At 52.9% G+C, this 19,877-nt stretch overlaps 1 protein-coding gene across 1 annotated transcript in view; it reads left to right on the top strand.

Moving 5' to 3' along the window:
* ITGA7 (integrin subunit alpha 7) overlaps window positions 1-19,877 on the top strand; it is a 24,592-nt gene that overhangs the window by 1,590 nt on the left and 3,125 nt on the right. Inside the window, 24 exon segments of the mRNA XM_027767143.1 lie at window positions 4,842-4,969; window positions 5,069-5,148; window positions 6,072-6,327; window positions 6,823-6,954; window positions 7,211-7,330; window positions 8,181-8,388; window positions 8,521-8,714; window positions 9,126-9,214; window positions 9,323-9,450; window positions 9,608-9,703; window positions 9,885-9,946; window positions 10,057-10,226; window positions 10,636-10,785; window positions 11,427-11,542; window positions 12,225-12,417; window positions 12,499-12,579; window positions 12,685-12,764; window positions 12,968-13,042; window positions 13,185-13,287; window positions 13,803-13,979; window positions 14,136-14,267; window positions 19,155-19,268; window positions 19,536-19,634; window positions 19,715-19,840. Of these exon segments, the coding sequence (XP_027622944.1) occupies window positions 4,842-4,969; window positions 5,069-5,148; window positions 6,072-6,327; window positions 6,823-6,954; window positions 7,211-7,330; window positions 8,181-8,388; window positions 8,521-8,714; window positions 9,126-9,214; window positions 9,323-9,450; window positions 9,608-9,703; window positions 9,885-9,946; window positions 10,057-10,226; window positions 10,636-10,785; window positions 11,427-11,542; window positions 12,225-12,417; window positions 12,499-12,579; window positions 12,685-12,764; window positions 12,968-13,042; window positions 13,185-13,287; window positions 13,803-13,979; window positions 14,136-14,267; window positions 19,155-19,268; window positions 19,536-19,634; window positions 19,715-19,840 (3,109 nt within the window).

Genomic DNA, 19,877 nt, shown 5'->3' with positions numbered 1-19,877 from the left:
CCGGAGTGGCAACCAGCAGCGGCAGCAGCAGCAGCAGCAGCAGCGGGAGAGACCCAGGATGGATGCTCTCCCAGGCTGTCCCCTTCCTTCTCCTCAGGAAATCCCCAACTCCAGGGATCTCAGCACTAGGGAACAGCAGGGAGAAGGGGGCAGAGGACTTGCTAGTTCTTTCCTGGTCAGTTTAGGATCCCTGAGAGATGGGCACACCTTTTTGTGTGCTCTGTGGCTGGTCTACTTCCTGCCCTCTTGGTTCTTGTTATTTGTACAGTTGTAAAGAGAGGCAAGAAGGAGGAGAAAGCTTCCCCCAGCTCCTGCCAGGGGGCTTTTCTCTCCTCAGTCAGTGCCTAAGCCACATTAAGTGTCCATTACTGGGATCAATGCTGTCCACTGGGACTGTCTTCTCCCCCCACCCCCCTACTGTTGGCCTGGGGGTTGAAGTTGGAGGCAGCGACAGGAGCTCATTTCTCATCACTTGGGGAGAAGGGCTGCCTCTAATCTTTCTTCTTTCATTACCCTCATTGTCTGGGAGCAGGGTCAGTGTCCCCAAATTTCTGGGGAAGTAGAAAGTAACTGATTTCACCTCTTCTTCAGCCTGCTGTCGGCTTCCTCCCTCATCTCTGTCTCCCTCCCTCTTTCTCCCATCTGCCAGAGTTCCCGGTCTGGAGGCCTTTTTAGGACATGCTGAACTCTCTGAGCTATTTCCAGGCAAATTCTAGGTTATTTTTAATAGCTTGATCTCTTGTCATTTTTCCCCTCCTCTCTGAAGGTGGCCCCTGGTTCTGTCTCCCAGAGCCAAGCCAGGGGGCATTCCCAGAGGGGCCTGCCTGCCTGGCCATGCTATGGTTCCAGCAGGGGGCGCTCTGCTCGTTGCCGACGCCTTAGAGGCCAGGTAGCTCCGCTCATCTCCGGTTTTTGAGCTGTAGGTCTCCTTCCTTAACATTCATGGAAAGACCTTCTCTGTTTTGATTCTTTCAATCTCGTCATGGGTTGAGACTTCAAGGTCTAACCTCACTTTCCTCTGTGATTTTAGCCTCATTTAGTTCTTGTAACTGTAAACTGGAGTAAATAAGAGTACTGCTACTAGAATTGTTCTAGGGATTTACAGTTTTTAACATATAAACGATGCTTAAAATAGTGCGCAGCCCATGGTGAGTGCTGTGGAAGTGTTAGTAGGACTGTTTTTCTTATTTTTTCCCCTTATTTTTTAATTACCAGAAGGTGTGTATGCTTGCCAGAGAGACAGAGAGAGGGAGAGAAGGAAGCGCCCCAATGGAGCATGGTCACTCTGCAATTCCTTCTCCTGTATTTCTCATTCTTCTGGGATTTGGGGCATGCACATACATGTGGCTAGTGTGTTTTTCAAGCTGCTGGGGTTAGGATTCGAACTGTGGTCTGCCATATGACTTCCTTAACTACTAGGCTATGAAGTCGGTCAACATTGTTATTCTCATATTGTTCTTTACAGCTTTGCAGAGCCAGAGAATAGTGTTAGTGCCTTACGGGGATCCTGGATCCAAACGCTTGGCTTGAGGGCCCCCTAGGCTGAGCCAACTTTCATGGGCCACCCAGACTGAGAGGGGTCAGAGTGGGGCTACACGCAGACTGGAGCCCTGGGGTGTGTGGAGACTGGAGAAGTGCAGTATCCACTTAGCCAGGCTGCCGGGGCCCTCTGTTTCCAGATGCCACAGTTTTTGCTTTTCTCTCTGTAGTGGCTGTAGTTGTGGTTACTGTTCTGTCTGGTGGCCTGGGGTGTCTGGGGCCCATCAGATGAAGTTAGCGGGCGTGTGGCTGGGGCAGATGGAAGGACTGGAGAGGCTACCTGTGGCTGTTCCAGGAGGGAGGCGGGCTGGGCCTGTCCGTATGCTCAGCTTCTTCCCTCTCCTGCTCCCTGCTGTGGCCTCCAGGGGGTGTGAGCAGGAGCATCCTCAGCTGCTCTGGGTGCTGAGCTATGTGCCGACTGCTGGGCGCTGGGGTACTGGGTGTCATCTCTGTGAGATGCTGTCAAACGTGGATTCAGAAAATGTACCCTGACACTCCCTATGGGGCAAGCACAAAGGTGGGTAAGACAGGCCTGTCCTCCAGGGGTGGCCCCATCTGTATTTGGAGATTCTCTGTGTTTGGAGGTTGGGGGCACCGTTGACTTTTTGCAGGCTGGCATTTGTTTGCCCAGGGCAGTGTCATCCAGTTTCCTTATCTGCTCAGGGTCCCCTCCTCTCCCCTTCATCCTCTTCCCTTTCTTTTCCTTTTTAAAAATTTTTGTCAGAGGGCATATGTGGTTCCTGGAGAGAAATAGAGAAAGTGAGTGAGAGGGGAAGTGAGACAGCACTGCTCCCATGGGAATGGTCACGCCACAATCCTTCTCCATTTCTTCCTCTTTTTGGGATTGTGGACACATGTGCACATGTGCCTGGCATTTTTTTTTCATTTAAAAATTTTATTTATTCTTCTTCTTCAATTTTGACCAGAGAGAGACAGAGAGAGAAAATGAGAAGGTAAGCCACCAGGTCCGGGACTCAAACTATGGTCAGCCATGTGGGAGTCCAGTACCTTAACCACCATGCCACCTGCCAGCACCACCTGGTGGTTTTCAAAGCTGCCAGGACTGTGACTCGAACCATGTAATCAGCCACGTAGGATCTAGCTGCTCTTACCACCACGCCACCGGTCAGCCCCCACCTCTCACTTTTCTAGAGGGGTCTCAGTGATCGGGAGCCAGGCCAGTCGCTGGGTGGAGTGGCAGAGTATTGACATTAGGCAACTGTGGATTTGACTCGCAGTATTGCTGCTTAATGTCTTTGAGTGACGTTTCCTCATGTGAAAGACAGAAAAAGCGTCCTTCTCTCATAGGGCTGCTGTGAAGATTAAGTGAGATAATGCGTGGGACTCACCTAGCCTGGTCCCTGGCACCTATGTGGAGTGATAAGTGTTTGCTCGCATACCCCGGTGTCTAGCCTGGGGCCTGACCCATAGTAGGTGCTGAGTAATTGCGACTTCCTTGTCTCAGCAGCGCCGAACACAGGGCATGGAATATGAGTCTGAATAAATAGTTGTTAGGTGAAAGCTAGTGTTGTCTTCCTGCCATCCTCCACCCCCCTTCTCTCTTTTGACACTGGCTTTGACATGGGATGACAGCTGCTAAGAGGCGAGGAGGACTTATGGGAAGGGAGAGTGGCTCTGTGCCCCCCTCTGCCTCGCCTCGTCAGACCTGGCCCCATGCCCCACAGACGCCTGCCTGTAATAATGCCCTACGCAGTTCGGGCCTCGCCCCTCAGGAACGGAGAGGCAGAAAGCGTGAGAGGTCCTGCTGCCACCTTTGAGTCTGTCCTTCTGCAGAGAGGACCCAGTGGTCAGCTGTGCCTCAGTCACCTCACCTCACCCCCCTTCTTTACTCCTGGCCCATGGGTTCAGACCCAGGGGACCCAAGCAGCCTCCATTCCCAGCACAGTCTTTCCCCAGGGACGACAGCTTGGCTGTGATCATGGAAAATTGTCCTGCCAAGACAGTTGTAGCTGGGAAAGAGCCTGAGTGGGAAGTGAGAGCGGTGGGTGGGGTGGGGTGAGAAGAGTGGAGATCGTGGGTGGGAGACGAAGAAGGGATGGGGACGGGGAGTTGGGAAGTGGGGGGCGGGGTAGGACTGGAGACAGACAGAAACGTGCCTGTACCTCCATGCCAGTTGGAGTGACTGATGGAATCCTGGGCTGAGGCCCCGCTGGGCTGGGGTCTTTGCTGGCTCCCAGGTGAGGGGGAAGCAGGCCCAAATCTCACCTCTTGCCTGACCTTTGAAGCCTGTCCCTAAGTCACACTGTAGTGCCAGTCTGGGCCCTTGTTACATTTGCTTTCAGCATTCTTGGCATTTCTGGCAGGGTTTCAACTGGACCGGGTAGGGGAGAGCAGAGCCTGGGGATGGGGCTAGGTGCTAGGAACAGGCGGTTCTTTCAAACCAGCAGTGCGGGCACCGCGGCTTGAACTGGTGTGTTTGTGTATTGTAGGTCTCCGGTGCACGCCGGCCCCTCATCCAGTTAGTGTGTGCATGGGTAACATGACTGCATGGCCAAAGGTATTCCTTGTTTTTGCCAGGATTTGGGAGAACTGACTTATTTATTAATTATTATTATTATTTTGAGACATTTTTGGTATGGGGATATGCATTTACTGGAGAGAAAGAGAGAAAGAGAGAGAGAGAGACACAGAGACAGAAAGTGAGAAATCACCCCCGGGGGGATGACCATGCTGCAATCCCTTCTCCTCCATTCTCCTCCTGGGATTTTGGGCATGCACGCACATGCACCTGGTGTGATTTTCAAGCCGTGGGTCTGGGACTTGAGGTTGGTAATGTGAGAGTCTTGGGACTTGAATTGAGGTTGGTAATGTGAGAGTCCAGTGCGTTAACCACTATGCAACCTGCTGGCCTCTGGGAAAACTGATTTTTGCGGGGGACCAGCAGTTGGTGTAATGGCTACGTTACTGGATTCCCATGTAGTCTTACTGTACTGTGGGTCCATGTTTGGACCTGTTGGCTTAAACTCACTCTGGGTGTGTGTGCGTGAGTGCCCAAGATCCCAAGATCCTGAGAGGAGAATGGAGGAGAAGGGATTAATTAGGGCGTGGCCACCCCCTAGGGGGTGATTTCTCACTTTCTGTCTCTCTTTCTCTCTGTCTTTCTGGCGAGTGCATGCGCCCTATAGCAGAAATCTCAAACAAAACAAAACAAAACAAAACAAAACAAAAACTGACTTTTGCTCCTTCTTGTTAGTCCTTGAACCCTTTGTTCAACATGGGGAGTTGGCCTGGAGAGGGTGGAGCGCTTTGACTCTAGCTCCTGCCCTTGCCCCATCATGCAGGCTGCTGGTGGGAGCTCCCCAGGCACCGGCCCTTCCTGAACAGCAGGCGAATCGCACTGGAGGCCTCTTCGCATGCCCCCTGAGCCTGGAGGAGACTGACTGTTACAGACTGGACATCGACCGGGGAGGTGCGGCCCTGTGGGGCTGGGTGGGGGAAGCACACCAGGAGGGGAAGCCAGGACTTGGTCTCCTCTGCCTTCCCCTAATTTCCAGTGTCCTGCCTCCAGTTAATCTGCAAAAGGAGAGCAAGGAGAACCAGTGGTTGGGAGTCAGTGTTCGGAGCCAGGGGCCTGGGGGCAAGATTGTCGTGAGTACTACTCCTCCTGTGACTGAATTAGAAGGCAAGATGTGTGTGTGTGTGTGTGTGTGTGTGGTGCATACACAGGTGTGCTTGCGGGACAAAGTTGGGCACATACTTGGGACCCTGGGGCGATAGACAAAGGTGTAAGACATGATGCCGTTTCTTAAAACCTTTACAAATATCTAACCCTTCATCCATCCGTCTCAAGTTGTATTGAGAGTCTTAAACACCAGGGCTCGTGCTGGTTACCAAGAGAGGGTATCTGAAGATGGGGGCTAAATAGTTATGGAGACTCATTCTCTTCTCCCATGTGCCTTTCTGTTGTTCTCTGTACCTTTCACTAACATGCACAGATATACAATGATTGTACCCATACGAGTTACTCGGGGCAGAGTATAGCTAGTGTTGAGTGAGTGATCCAGGCGCCAGTCTATAAATAAAGTCCAAAGGAGGAGGGAAGAGACTGCTGCAGGTGGGGTGATTGGAAGCAGGCCTTTGAGAGTGGGTAATACTTGGGGAGTGCACACGTGAGGAAGCTCTTCATAGATGAGGAGGTGGCACTTAGAAAGGCCCAGGGACAAGACTAAGCTGGTATGTTGGAGGATTGTCTGACAGCCAGGGAGGCATGCGTTTTGCATGTTGGCTTAGCTGTGTCTGTTGGTGCCCAGGCAGATGTGTGGAGCAAGAATGTCCTCCTGCAAGAGTGAGGAGTGCAGGCTGGACAGTGGCTTATGCATGGTAGTGGGCTGTTCGTGGACCTGCCTGGTCAGTGCTGGCTGCTGGTGCACAGGGGAGTGTGTGTGTGTGTGTGTGTGTGTGCGCACGTGCAAACATACTTAGTGTGCACCACTTAGTGTCCACATGTGGGCAGCGTGTCTCAAGCAGACCCCTGGTCCACAGGTGCACTGATCGCTCCTCTCTTCTCACAGACCTGCGCACACAGATACGAGGCGAGGCAGCGAGTAGACCAGATCCTGGAGACGCGGGACGTGATTGGTCGCTGCTTCATGCTAAGCCAGGACCTTTCCATCCGCGATGAGTTGGATGGTGGGGAGTGGAAGTTCTGCGAGGGGCGCCCCCAGGGCCATGAACAATTTGGGTTCTGCCAGCAGGGCACAGCTGTGGCCTTCTCTCCAGACAGCCACTACCTTCTCTTTGGGGCCCCAGGAACCTATAACTGGAAGGGTGAGTCACTCCTTGGGGAGAGGTGGAGGGGACCAAAACCTCCTCCTGCCCCAGAGTCAGGATTGGAGCAGCACCGGCCTAGCATGCCCACATGTTCACTGCCAATAGTCCTGGGGCAATGCCATATTCCTACTCCATGGTGCTAGCACATGTGGGAACATGCGTGGGGGTGCCTCCTCTTCTCCGCATGGCCAAGTGTTCCTCAACACGCTGGCATGAGCCCCACGTGCACAGCGGGGCCCGCCTCCCAGCCACACCTGCATGCTCCTCCATGCCAGCCCACAGTCATCCCTGACATCCCCGTCTGCACACTGCCGCTGGCTGAGCTGACACTGGGTGAGTGCGATGCCAAGTCTGGGGCACCCCAGGAAGCTTGGATGTGAGACAGGCTGGGAAGGAGAGGAGGGGCTTCCCTGTGTGCCTGTCTCCCTCGTGTCTGGCCGTAGGGGTGCCCCTCACTCCCCGTCCGGGGCACTAATGGGACTGTCCTTGCAGGCACGGCCAGGGTGGAGCTCTGTGTGCAGGGCTCGGCGGACCTGGCACACCTGGACGACGGGCCGTACGAGGCGGGGGGTGAGAAGGAGCAGGACCCCCGCCTCATCCCGGTCCCTGCCAACAGCTATTTTGGTAGGGACCCCTCCCCGGTCAGAGCTGCTCTAACCCTCTGCTCCTTTCTCTTGTCCTTCCTCTCCACGTTCCCACCCTTCCATCTGTTTCTGTCTCACCCTGTCTCTCTCTGACTCGTCTCTCTGGCTTCTTTGTCTCTCATCTTCCTTCTGTACCTCTTCTTCTTCCACTGTCTTCTTTTGACTTTCCGGTCTCCCTCTGTGGTCCCTCTTCCGGATGTCCCTCCCCTGGTGTCTCCCCCCACCTGCCCCCACAGGGTTGCTTTTTGTGACCAGCATTGATAGCTCAGACCCTGACCAGCTGGTGTATAAAACTTTGGACCCTGCTGACCGGCTCCCAGGACCAGCCGGAGACTTGGCCCTGAATAGCTACTTAGGTTTGTAAGCCCCATGACCTCCCCCAGGGAGCACCTCCTTTCCTGCCTTGTCACCCCAGGGAAACACACATGGGCCCCAAGTACAGGGAAAAGCTGAGTCCCATGACAGGCCTGAGAAGAGGGGCACTAAATGTAGGAGTGTCGTGAGTGAGGAAGGCCCAGGTGGAGTGAGGGGGCAGGGTCGAGAAGATCCCGGGCAGACAGTCCTGATCTCCAGTGGGACTTTCTCTGAGAGATGGGGATGAGCACAGGCTGGAGAAAGGTCCAGCCTGTTGGTCAATCCCTCTCGTTGTCCCATCTGCATGCCTCTGCAGACGAGGAGGAAAGGAGGCTGGGAGATGTTTGGGTGAAGCAAACTCTTCCTCATTCTGCTTGCCTCCCCCTCATCTACATGAAAACCTCCTCTCTGCCAGGGTAGGGGGAGTGGAGGCAAAGACCGGGCGCCTAGGGTGTGCAGAGGGAGAGAGCGCCCCTCCTGTAGTCCCTGGCGTGGGCGTGGGCGTGGGCGTGGGTGGTGCGGCTGCCCAGCGCCTGCTCCTGTGCTCAGCCTGCAGCCCAGACACCTGGCCTCCTTCATCACCACCTTTCTGTCTCCTCCCCAGCCCATGAGGCTGACCTCTTCCCCACCTCTTTTGTCAAACTTTAGTCCCCGGACCCGGCAGTGTGGAAGGCTGCCAGGCCTCTGGAAGGGGAGGAAGGGTGTGATTGGTTCAGCTGCGGTGGCGATGACTTGGGGGCACCTTTTGTCTAAGGACCTGTCGGGAGGGGACAGATGCTGGGAGGGGGCAGTGGCACACTCCGGTTTCTGAGCCTTGGAGGAACACTCACTGGTGAGTCATCCCCCGCCCAGGTTTCTCCATGGACTCAGGGAAGGGTCTGGTGCGTGCAGAGGAGCTGAGCTTTGTGGCAGGGGCCCCCCGTGCCAACCACAAGGGTGCTGTGGTCATTCTGCGCAAGGACAGTGCCAGTCGCCTGGTGCCTGAAGTCATGCTGTCTGGGGAGCGCCTGACCTCCGGCTTTGGCTACTCGTTGGCCGTAGCTGACCTCAATAATGATGGGTGAGAGTGGGGGAGGGGCGTGGATAGGGCCCGGGGAGGCTGGGTCCAAGAGGGGTCAGTGGCCTCTGGCATCTCCCTCTGAGTCCTCTGGCCAGGGAGGACCCCACACTGATCATCTCCTTCTCTCCATAGTTGGCCAGACCTGATAGTGGGTGCCCCCTACTTCTTTGAGCGCCAAGAAGAGTTGGGGGGTGCTGTGTATGTGTACATGAACGAGGGGGGCCATTGGGATGGGGTCTCCCCTCTCCGGCTCTGTGGCTCCCCCGACTCCATGTTTGGGATCAGCCTGGCTGTCCTAGGGGACCTCAACCAAGATGGCTTTCCAGGTGTGACTGGGAACCGGGAAGGCTCAGTGGAGGGAGGGTGTGGGGCAGGGTGGGGAGGGGTCTCTGAGGGCCCAGAGAGAAGGAGCCTGGGCTGACATCTGAGCGTCACCCTTTACCAGCTCTGTGACCCTGCTGCTTAACCTTTCTGAGCTCATATTGGGTTGTCTAGAAAGTAATGAAGCATTTTTGTATAGAAAAGCAGAAAAATGTCTTGACTTTTCTGACAACCTACTAGTATCCAGAGGGAGTGACCGAGAGGGTCAGAAGTTATATAACATAGGGTGCCTGGGACTTAGTATCTCCTCAGTAAAGTGGGAAGCGTATTACATTGGGCCGAGTGACCGGGGACTCCGGGGCTGGGACCTGCCTTCCACGCCCTGCCAGCGTGATCGCCTCTGTCCTGCCCTGCAGACTTCGCAGTGGGCGCGCCCTTTGACGGGGATGGGAAAGTCTTTATCTACCATGGGAGCAGCCTGGGGGTTGTCATCAAACCTTCACAGGTGACCGGGGTCCTTGGATTGAAGGAGAAGGGGGGTGGAGTAAGGGTGGGGAGGCCAAGGTCTAGGGGAGATGAGGTAGGGGGAGGCTGACAGTGCCCCCCCCCCCAGGTGCTGGAGGGCGAGGCTGTGGGCATCAGGAGCTTTGGCTACTCCCTATCGGGTGGCCTGGATGTGGATGGAAACCACTATCCTGACCTGCTGGTGGGCTCCCTGGCTGACACTGCTGTGCTCTTCAGGTGAGCCCACGCCTCTCCTCTGCCTTCTCCCTCCCTGAGGTCATTAGCCCCTCCGTGTGACTCTGGCCCCACCCAGGTGCCAAACCCGATGCTGGAGAGTCCTCCCCCCCAGAGTCATGATGATGTTTCTTGCACCCTGGACTCTCTATCCCTCCAGGGCCAGACCTGTCCTCCATGTGTCCCATGAGGTCTTCATTGCTCCTCGAACCATTGACCTTGAACAGCCCAACTGTGCTGGTGGTCACTCGGTCTGGTGAGGTGGGATCTCAGGAGAAGGGAGTGGGGAGGGGAGGGAAGGCTGCTGGGGTCCAGTTTCCCCCCTGTTCTCCCTTTCTCTCTCCAGGTGGAGCTGGGGCCTGGAGGCTGGGGCTGGGACAAAGAATGGCAGGGGTTGGGACCTCGTTTGGTTCAGGAGCCATCCTTTGTCCCCACAGTGTGGACCTAAGGATCTGTTTTAGCTACATTGCAACCCCCAGCAGCTATAGCCCTATCGTAGGTGAGTGAGGTCCCCCTCCAACCACTCAGCCCATTGGACCCCTCGGGGACAGGGTCAGATGGGGCAGGTCCCCAGTTCACTGGCTCCTCTCCTGTCCCCACTTACCACAGCTCTGGATTATGTATTGGACGGGGACACAGACCGGAGGCTCCGGGGCCAGGTCCCCCGTGTCATCTTCCTGAGCCGTAGCCTGGATGACCCCAAGCACCAGGCCTCTGGCACGGTGTGGTTGAAGCGTCAACATGACCGAGTCTGTGGAGACACCATGTTCCAGCTACAGGTGGACACTGGCCCGTTGGCCTCTGAGGGTCATTGTCATTGCCCAATCACTTTGCCTAGATTCCTCTCAGCTTTTCCCCTAGAACACCTGCATTTCCTTCTAGATCTGACTTGCGGGAATGCTCTGTTCTGGGCTCACCTTCTCCTCACCCGCTGCCTTCCTACTTCTCCTGTCAAGTTCTGCACTCTCTGGGGGTGGAGATGGAAGGTTCCTTTGTTACATCTGCTTCTCAAAGCTCTCAGCCTGGGTCTTCCCCCTTTCCTATCATAGTCTCTCTCCCTCCTCCTCGCTCAGTTCTTCACCTCTTTCCTTCATCTCCTTCAACCTCTTTCTAAGTTTTGGCTGGGGCTTTGGGCAGGGCTGGAGCTTGGGGGTTGTTTCAGTGAGGAATTATCTCTTCTCTTTCCAGGAGAATGTTAAAGACAAGCTTCGGCCCATTGTGGTGACCTTGTCCTACAGTCTCCAGACCCCTCGTCTTCGGCGACAAGTTCCTGGCCAGGGGCTTCTCCCTGTGGCCCCCATTCTCAATGCCCACCAGCCCAGCACCCAACGGGCAGAGGTGAGCAAGGATTCTGGTTTAACTCTGAAAGAGGAGCTGGGAGGGCAATGATTATGGTTCTGCACCAGTGACACCCACTCATAGCTTACAAGGCTCTTTCACGCATTGCCCCAGTCGTTCTGCAATCCCTCGGTGCTGTAGCAAGTAGATCCCAATATGTAAAATGGCCTGAATGATCATGTGTTTGTAGTTGGGGGTCTGTCATCTTCAAATATGGTCTCCATAGTCCTCTAGAGGTCTTTATCCCATTCAGCTGGAAGGCAGGACATGAAGCTCCTCGCATGGCTTTCATGGCCAGCCCAGAGGTGGTGCTCTGAGTGTGTCTTAGTGCAGGTGTCGTGTTCTAAATCTGGAATTCAGTCACATGTAAGCCAGGCTGGGGAATGTGGTCTCCTGTGGCTAGGGCTGCTAGTCTCCGCTATGGCATGGCGATGCTGTCATCATAATGATGAGGACAGAGCTCCGAGTGGTTAAATGACTGTTCCAGTGTCACACAGCTGGGAAACAGCAGATCTGAGACTTGAACATAGTTTTTAATCCCTGATACTCTACGATCTGGGAGTTGAATACTCTAACCCACCGTGTGCCTTAGTGACACATTAGCTCCCCAGGAATGACCCTGTCCTCCCATCTCTCCTCAGATCCACTTCCTGAAGCAAGGCTGTGGTGAGGACAAGATTTGCCAGAGCAATCTACAGCTGGTCCATGCCCGCTTTTGTGCCCGCCTTAGCGACACAGAGTTCCAGCCTCTGCCCATGTGAGGGGGGCGGGGAGCAGATGAGGTGGGAGGTCAAGCAATTAAGGAAGGGAAGGAGTCTCTCAGGAGGCCTAGGCAGAGGGAGGGAGTAGTTACACGGGTTCTAATGCATGAAATAGGGTTAGCTAGGTGGCATGTTGGTTAAAGCAGCTAGATCCCACATGGCTGGCATAGTGATTGGAGTCTCAGGCCTGGCAACTTGAAAACTACCCTGTGTGTGTGTGTGTGTGTGTGTGTGTGCACATGCATGCCCAAAAATCCTGAGGAAAATGGAGGAGAAGGGATTGTAGCATGGCCATCCCCCTGGGGGGGGGGGAAATTTTTCATTCCCCCATAAGTGCATGCTCCCTATATCAAGCAGAAGAAAGAATAAAAGATAAAAAATACACGTAATAACATGCAGTTTACAGACATCTCATTATTTGTTTTCCACGACTCTGTGAGGTAGGAATTAGTGGAACTAAGTCAAACCTCAAAGTCAGTCAGTGGTGGAGCAGGTCTCCTGACTCCCAGTTGAGCATGGAGAGACCTGAGACTTTTCTGGTGTGTGACTGGGGAGAACCTTTTGGGGTGAGAAGGGAGGCTCAGGGAGCAGGCAGGCAGTGTGAACTGGGGAAGGAACTGGGAGTGGGGGGGGGCGGGAGAAGGTGTTCCGATCTTAGAGTGGGATCTGGCTGTCTAGGGACAAAGATGGGACGACAGCCTTGTTTGCACTAAGTGGGCAGCCAGTCATCGGCCTGGAGCTGACGGTCACCAACCTGCCCTCAAACCCAGCCCAGCCCCAGGCTGATGGGGATGATGCCCACGAAGCCCAGCTCCTGGTCTCCCTTCCTGCCTCGCTGCACTACTCAGGAGTCCGGGCCCTGGATTCTGTGGTGAGGACCTGGACCAGGGTGGGGTGGGATCTCCAGGGCCTCCAGTAACCCCACCGACCTCTCCTTTTCTCCCCATTCTAGGAGAAGCCGCTCTGCCTGTCCAATGAGAATGCGTCCCATGTTGAGTGCGAGCTGGGGAACCCCATGAAGAGAGGTGCCCAGGTTGGCACGTCTGTCCTTATCCCTGTCTGAGCAGCTCCTAACCCTGACCTCTCCTAAAGTCCCTTGCTCTCTCCGGAGCCTAATCTCGCCCCTCCCATGGCGTAGGTCACTTTCTACCTCATCCTTAGCACCTCGGGGATTACTATTGAGACCACGGAGCTGGAGGTGCACCTGCTGTTGGCCACGTAAGCCTGACCGGGTAGGGGTATGAGGGTGGTGGTAAGGGTGGGTGCAGTTGAATCGGCTACATCTGACCCCTGAAGGGGTGTTGAACCTCCTGTCCATGCTTACCTTGCCCACACACCAGGATCAGCGTTGAATCGGCTACATCTGACCCCTGAAGGGGGTGTTGAACCTCCTGTCCATGCTTGCCTTGCCCACACGCCAGGATCAGTGAACAGGAGCTGCATCCGGTCTCTGCTCGAGCCCGTGTCATCATTGAGCTGCCACTGTCCGTTGTAGGGTAAGCTTGGCCCAAGTGGGCACCCCTGCTGGAGGGTGAGGGGCACTGCCACTCACAAACCATGGCCTGGGCCCTGCCTCTCCTGAACTTACCCTCCTGACCTCAGGCCTCCTCAGCCCTTGTTTTGACCCCTCCACACCAGGGTGGCCATCCCCCAGCAGCTCTTCTTCTCTGGCGTGGTGAGGGGTGAGAGCGCCATGCGGTCCGAGCGGGATGTGGGCAGCAAGGTCAAGTACGAGGTCACAGTAAGTGTCCTGGTATGGGGTCGCTCCCTGGTCTCCTTCCTTTCTTGTCACAGAGGAAGGGCTGGGTGGGCCAAGTCCCAGGCCTGGGGCTCTCCTACCAGATGGCAGCTGGTGGTCCTGAGTTTGAGGCCTCTGCCCTACACCTGGACATTGGCTGTGGGCAGATGTTCATGCTGGAGCCTCAGGGGAACATGTCCTAGCCATTTCTGACTTGCCATCTCACCTGCTGGTCCAGGAGGCCATCAGCTAGGGGATGAGGACATGGGACAATGTTGATTCTCCTAGACCCTGTCTTTGCTTGGTTGGGGCTGCCCTTCACACCCCCTGGGAGACCTCCAGGTGTTCCTGAGTTGATATGGGGAGAGAATCGTGCTTCGTGGGGTCTGGGTTCCCCAGTCTTGGTTGGAAAGATGCTTTCTGAGGCCTTCTGCTCTGGCCTGTCCCTTCCATCTCTGTGGATTTAGGGTCTGCTTGGAAACGGAACTCCCTCCCTTCATACTCTCTTGTGCCCACAGGTTTCCAACCAAGGCCAGTCACTCAACACCCTTGGTTCTGCCTTCCTCAACATCATGTGGCCCCATGAGATTGCCAATGGGAAGTGGCTGTTGTACCCTATGCGTGTAGAGTTGGAGGGCGGGCAAGCGCCCGGGCAGAAAGGGGTCTGTTCCCCCAGGCCCAACATCCTCCACCTGGTGAGGCTTGGGCAGAGTGTGTGTAAAGGGCTAGACTTTGGGAGGAATATTGTGGGGCCTGAGTGCGGCTAGGACAAAGGCCATGGGGAAGAGGTGACCACCAGATCGCTGTTTGGAGGGATACTCACTGAGCCCTTCCTCTACCACCATATCCAGGATGTGGACAGCAAGGATCGCAGGCGGCGGGAGCTGGGGCAGCCGGAACCACTAGAGCCTCGTGAGCATCTGGAGCCCAGCACATCCTGGTGGCCTGTGTCCTCTGCAGAGAAGAAAAAAAACATTACCCTGGTGAGGGCGGGGCCAGGGCAGTGCAACCAGTATGGGGCGTGTGGTGTAATAGAGGATGCTGCAGGACCTGGAGCTTCAGGTGGTGGATGTCCAGGGATGCTGGCCAGGGCAGACTCCCAGTCAAACACCTGCAGCAAGTTGACAAGACAGTTCACACAACTCCCAGGAGGGGTGCCTGTGAGGCGGCTACTGACAGTCTACACAGCCCCCACCTGCTAACCTCAGAAGGCACTTGGCCTAAAGCCACATAGCCAAGCACATTCATAATCAGCTATTGCACTCCACAGGGGGCGGGATGGGGCTAGCTTCCTTGGAGATGTTTGTTCTTTTAAACTCTTCAAAAAATTAATTATTTACTTAATTCCCTTTGTTATTATTATTTTTAATTTGACCAGACAGAGACAGAAAGACAGAGAGAGAGGAAGAGAAAGCAAGCCTCTAGATCCAGCACGCCTATCCACTATGCCACCTGCTGGTCCCTCTTTTGAACTCTTTTAGAGTAGAAAAGTCAGTTTTCATAAGGACACTGGCTTGATTTTCATGTCAAAAAGCACTGAATTAATTTTTTCTTTTTCTTTTCTTTTTTTTTTTTTTTGCTAGAGGGTGTGTGCACCTGCCAAAGAGAGACAGAGAGAGAGGAGAGAAGAAAGCATTTCCAATAAGGAATAGTCCCTTCTCCTTTATATTGCTCTTTTTTTTTTGGATTATGGGCATGTGTGCACATGCACCTACTATGGGGTGTGTGTGTGTGTGTGTGTGTTTCCATTGGGCACATGTACTTGCTGGAGAGAGAGAGTGACAGAAAGTGAGAAATCACCCCCCACAGGGGATGGTCACTCTGTAATCCTTTCTCCTCCATTCTCTCTTGGGATTTTTGAGCATGCATACACATGTACTCAGCATGATTTTTATGCCTCCAGGTCCGGGACTTGAACTGAGGTCAGCCTTGTGGGATTCCAGCACATTAACTGCCACACCCCATGCTGGTCCCCCTAGCATTTTTTTTTTTTTTTGAGAGATTTTCACTGTAGGGCGCGTGCGCTCGCCAGACAGACAGAGAAAGACATAGAGACAGAAAGCGAGAAATCACCCCCCAGGGGGGATGGTCACGCCGCAATCCCTTCTCCTCCATTCTCCTCTCAGGATCTTGAGCACGCACGCACACGCGCCCGGCGTGAGTTTTAAGCCACCGGGTCCGGGACACGAACCGCGGTCGACTACGTGGGAGTCCAGCGACATAGCCATTACGCTAACTGCTGGTTCCCCCCCTAGCATGTTTTTAAGCTGCTGAGTCCAGGACTTAATTCATGTGGTTGGCCATGTGGGATCCAGTAGGCCATGGAGCCAGCCCAAATTTTTATGTTTTTTTTTTTTAATGATTTATTTACTTTATTTATAATTACTACTATTTTTTTAGAAGTTTGCTATAGGGCACATGTGCTCACTAGAAAGATACAGAGAGAAAGACAGAAAGAGGGAAAATGAGAAAGGATGCCACCAAGTCTGGCCCTCAAACCCTAGTCAGCCATGTGGAAATCCAGTGCCTTAACCACCATGCCACCTACTGCCCCCCCACCCTGCCTTTTTAAAACTTTTTGCTATGGGGTGTGTGCACTGACCAGAAAGAGATCAAGTAAGGAATCAAGAAGGGATGGTGGGGTCCAGCAGGTGGCGTGTTGGTTAAGTTGCTGGACACTCCCACATGGCCGACCACGGTTTGAGTCCCGGATCTGGCAGCTTTCTTTCTTTCTTTCTCTCTGCTCTCTCTCTGTCTGTCTCTCTCTCTCTGGTCAAATTAAAATAAATGAATAAATAAATAAAATTGAATAAATACTTCTAAAAAAATTAAAAAGAGGCAATGGTCATGCCATAATTCCTTCTCTTCCATTCTTCTCTTAGGATTTTAGGCATACATATGCTCCCATGCCCAGCATGAATTTTCAAGCCATTGGGTCCAGCACTCGAACTGTGGAGTCAGCCATATGGGATCTGGTGCCTTAACCCCCATGCCACCAGCTGGCCTGAAGCCTCTCTCTCTCAATCTCTTTTTTAAAAAAAATAATTTAACTTTTATTTATTTATTTATTTATTTTAATTTGATAAGAGAGAGAGAGAAGAGAGGGGAAAGTGAGAAAGCAAGCCACCAGGTCCAGGGCTTGAACCATGGTTGGTCATGTGGGAGTCCAGTGCCCTTAACCACCATGCCACCTGCCTCTCTTTTTAGTAAGAGCGTTAAAATAGGTTTTAATGGGACCAGCAGATGGCGTTAATGGCTATGTCGCTAGACTCCCATGTAGTTGACCGTGGTTCGAGTCCTGAACCTGGTGGCTTAAACTCACGCTGGGCACGTGTGCGTGTGTGGCCAAGATCCCGAGAGGAGAATGGAGGAGAAGGGATTACGGCATGGCCATCCCCCCTGGGGGTGATTTCTCACTTTCTGTCTCTCTGTCTCTCTGTCTTTCAGGTGAGTGCATGCGCCCTATAGCAAAAACTTGTCCAAAAAAAAGATTTAAAAACTTTAAGGGTTGGTCCCATGGTCTAGTGGTTAAGGGAACTGGATTCCACATGGCTGACCACATGGTTTTAATCCCAACCCAGGCGGTTTGAAAAACATGTCAGGTGCATGTACCCCAAATGCCAACAGGATGAAGACATGGAGGAGAAAGGATTGCAGTGCCCCACTGGGGCTTGTTCTCTCCCTTTCTCTCTATCTCTTTGGTGAGCACATGTGCCCTCTGGCTTATTAAAAAATGTAACAAACATTTATTTATTAATTTTTGAGAGATTTTTGCTATGGCGTGCTTGAGTGCTTGAGCTTGCCAGAGAGACAGAAAGTGAGAAATTACCCCCAGGGGGGATGGCCACATTGAAATCCCGTCTCCTCCCTTCTCCTCTGGGGATTTTGGGCATGCTTGCTCACATTGCACATGTGCCTGGTGTGTTTCAAGCCTCTGGATCTGGGATTCGAACAATGGTCGACCATGTGGAAGTCCAGCACTTTAACCAACATGCTACCTGCTGGTCCAAAAATATATTTATTTTAACTGACAAAATTATATATATATTCATTTTATACAACATGATGTTTTGAAGTATGTATACATTGTGGAATGGCTAGACTGGACCAATGAATATACTTCACTTATTTACTTAGTGATATTCAAGATACAATGTATTGTTTTTTTTGGGTGTAAGAATTGCTTTATTTAACTTTATTTATCCATTTATTTATTTATTTATTTTCTTTTTGGAGAGGTTTTTGCTGTAGGATGCATGCGCTTGCCAGAAAGACAAAGACAGAGAGACAGAAAGTGAGAAATCACCCCCCAGGGAGGGATGGCCACACCACAATCCTTTCTCCTTCATTCTCCTCTTGGGATCTTAGGCACGCACACATATGCACCGAGCGTGAATATAAACCACGGGGTCCAGGACTCGAACCGCGGTCAACTACGTGAGAGTCCAGCGACATAGCTATTATGCCAATTGCTGGTCCCCATTCATTTATTTTTAACTTTACCAGGGCAGGGAGGGAAAAGTGAGAAAGCAATCTGCCAGGTCCGGGACTCCAAACACAATTGGCCATGTGGGAATCCAGCACCCTTAACGACCATGCCATCTACTGACCCACAATGTGTTATTATTAATTACAGTCACTGTGTTGTACACTAGAGTTCATGAACTTATTCCTCCTAACTGAAACTCTGTACTCTTTGATCAACCATCTTTCCAACCATCCCCAGTCCTCCAGCCCTGGTAATCATGATTCTACTTTTATTTATTTATTTAAAAAAAATTGCCAGAGGGCAAAGGTGCTCACCAGAGTGAGAGAGAGAGAGAGACAGAGAGAGGGAAAGTGAGAAAATACCCCCTATGGGGCACAGTCAGGCCACAGTCCCTTCTCCGTTTCTCCCTCCTCTTGGGATTTTGGGTGATTGCACACACACCTGCAAGTCCAGGACTCAAAGTGCATGTTGGCCATGTGGCATCCAGCTTACTTAACCTAACCTATGGGCCATGGACTGGTCCCACGATATTCTGCTCTCCTGTAAGTTTTTCTTATTTAATTTTTTTAGATTCTACATATGAGTGAGATCCTGTAGTGTTTGTCTTTCTGTGCCTGGCTCATTTCATCTCACATAATTATCCAAAATATTTTACCTAAAGCTAAGGCAAGTGGCTTTGCTTATAGACCAATTGATTGAGAATGTTTGAATTGATCAGAAAGTGCAGAAATAAAAGATGGATGACTCAATGAATTCAAGCACTCTCAAAGACATTTTTAAATAGCGTACATGGATTGTGGTGTGATGAATACGATGTGCTTTTAGGCAAACGAGTCATTAGCTGGTGATGAGGCCAAATGGATTTAGATCAGGTCTGGAAGGAGCAGTGTCTGAGTCCCTTGCCCTCCCAGCTGCTCTGCGGGCAGCTTCCTCTTTGTTCAGTAAGTTTGGGCGTGATGTAGGGATGTGGCTTTGCTATGGCCTGAGTTCAAATATCTGCAGGTCACCTGTCACCTTAGGTCTCAATTTCCTTGTTTGGAAAATGAGGTGGTAATATATACTTTCGGGACTGTTGTGAAGTTTAGGTGAGGTAAGTATCTGCAGATACTCAGTAAGCAGTTCTGCCATTAGGTAACATAGTCATCGATCGGGGAAGCTATTCTGTCTGCCACTGTCAAGTAAGAGGCCCCCTCTATGACCCCGTGCATTTCAAAACCAAAGAACTCAGATTTGAGATAGGCAGCTATTTGGACCACAGGGTTAGTTTGGAAAGACTTCCTGGAGGAGAGAAGTTTGAAATCAGGTAAGGAAAATGGGAGAGATGTTATGCTTACTGGGGTAGGGCCGAGTGACTCAGAACCCTGCCTCTCCTTGTCCCTAGGACTGTGCCCGGGGCACGGCCAACTGTGTGGTGTTCAGCTGCCCGCTCTATAGCTTTGACCGTGTGGCTGTGCTGCACGTCTGGGGCCGCCTCTGGAATAGCACCTTTTTGGAGGTGAGGGCACTCCTGGGGCTCCAGGCTGGCTTTCTTCTTTCCCAAAAGCCCTTCTGGTACTTGCTTCTATTACTACTCTGCCTTGTCCCAAATGGAGCAGATTCTTAACCCGAGCCAGGCAGAAACACCCTCTGTGTTGGGCACCATCCCATTTACAATTTCAGAAGCTGGGGTGGGGGGAGGAGGCCACGAAGCATTGGGTGGGGGTGGGGAAGGGGAGGGGTCCATGGACATTTAGTAGGAGGGTCTTCTTCCTTACTCCTGTAGGAGTACACAGCTGTGAAGTCCCTGGAAGTGATTGTCCGAGCCAACGTCACAGTGAAGTCCTCCATCAAGAACTTGCTGCTCAGAGATGCTTCCACAGTGGTGAGCTACAGGGAGGGTGGGAGGGCTCTCGTCTCCCCTGCTCCCTCCAGCTCTTGCTCCGTTAACTCCTTGCTCCCCAGATCCCAGTGATGGTATACTTGGACCCCATTGCTGTGGTGGCAGGAGGAGTCCCCTGGTGGGTCATCTTCCTGGCTGTGCTGGCTGGGCTGCTGGTGCTGGCACTGCTGGTGCTGCTCCTGTGGAAGGGGAGGGTCCGGGGGGGGGGGGGGGGTGGGGGGCGGG

Source organism: Tupaia chinensis, unplaced genomic scaffold (genome assembly GCF_000334495.1).
Source record: "Tupaia chinensis unplaced genomic scaffold, TupChi_1.0 Scaffold143970_1, whole genome shotgun sequence".
Lineage (NCBI taxonomy): Eukaryota > Metazoa > Chordata > Mammalia > Scandentia > Tupaiidae > Tupaia > Tupaia belangeri.
This window is presented reverse-complemented; position numbering and strand designations above follow the sequence as displayed.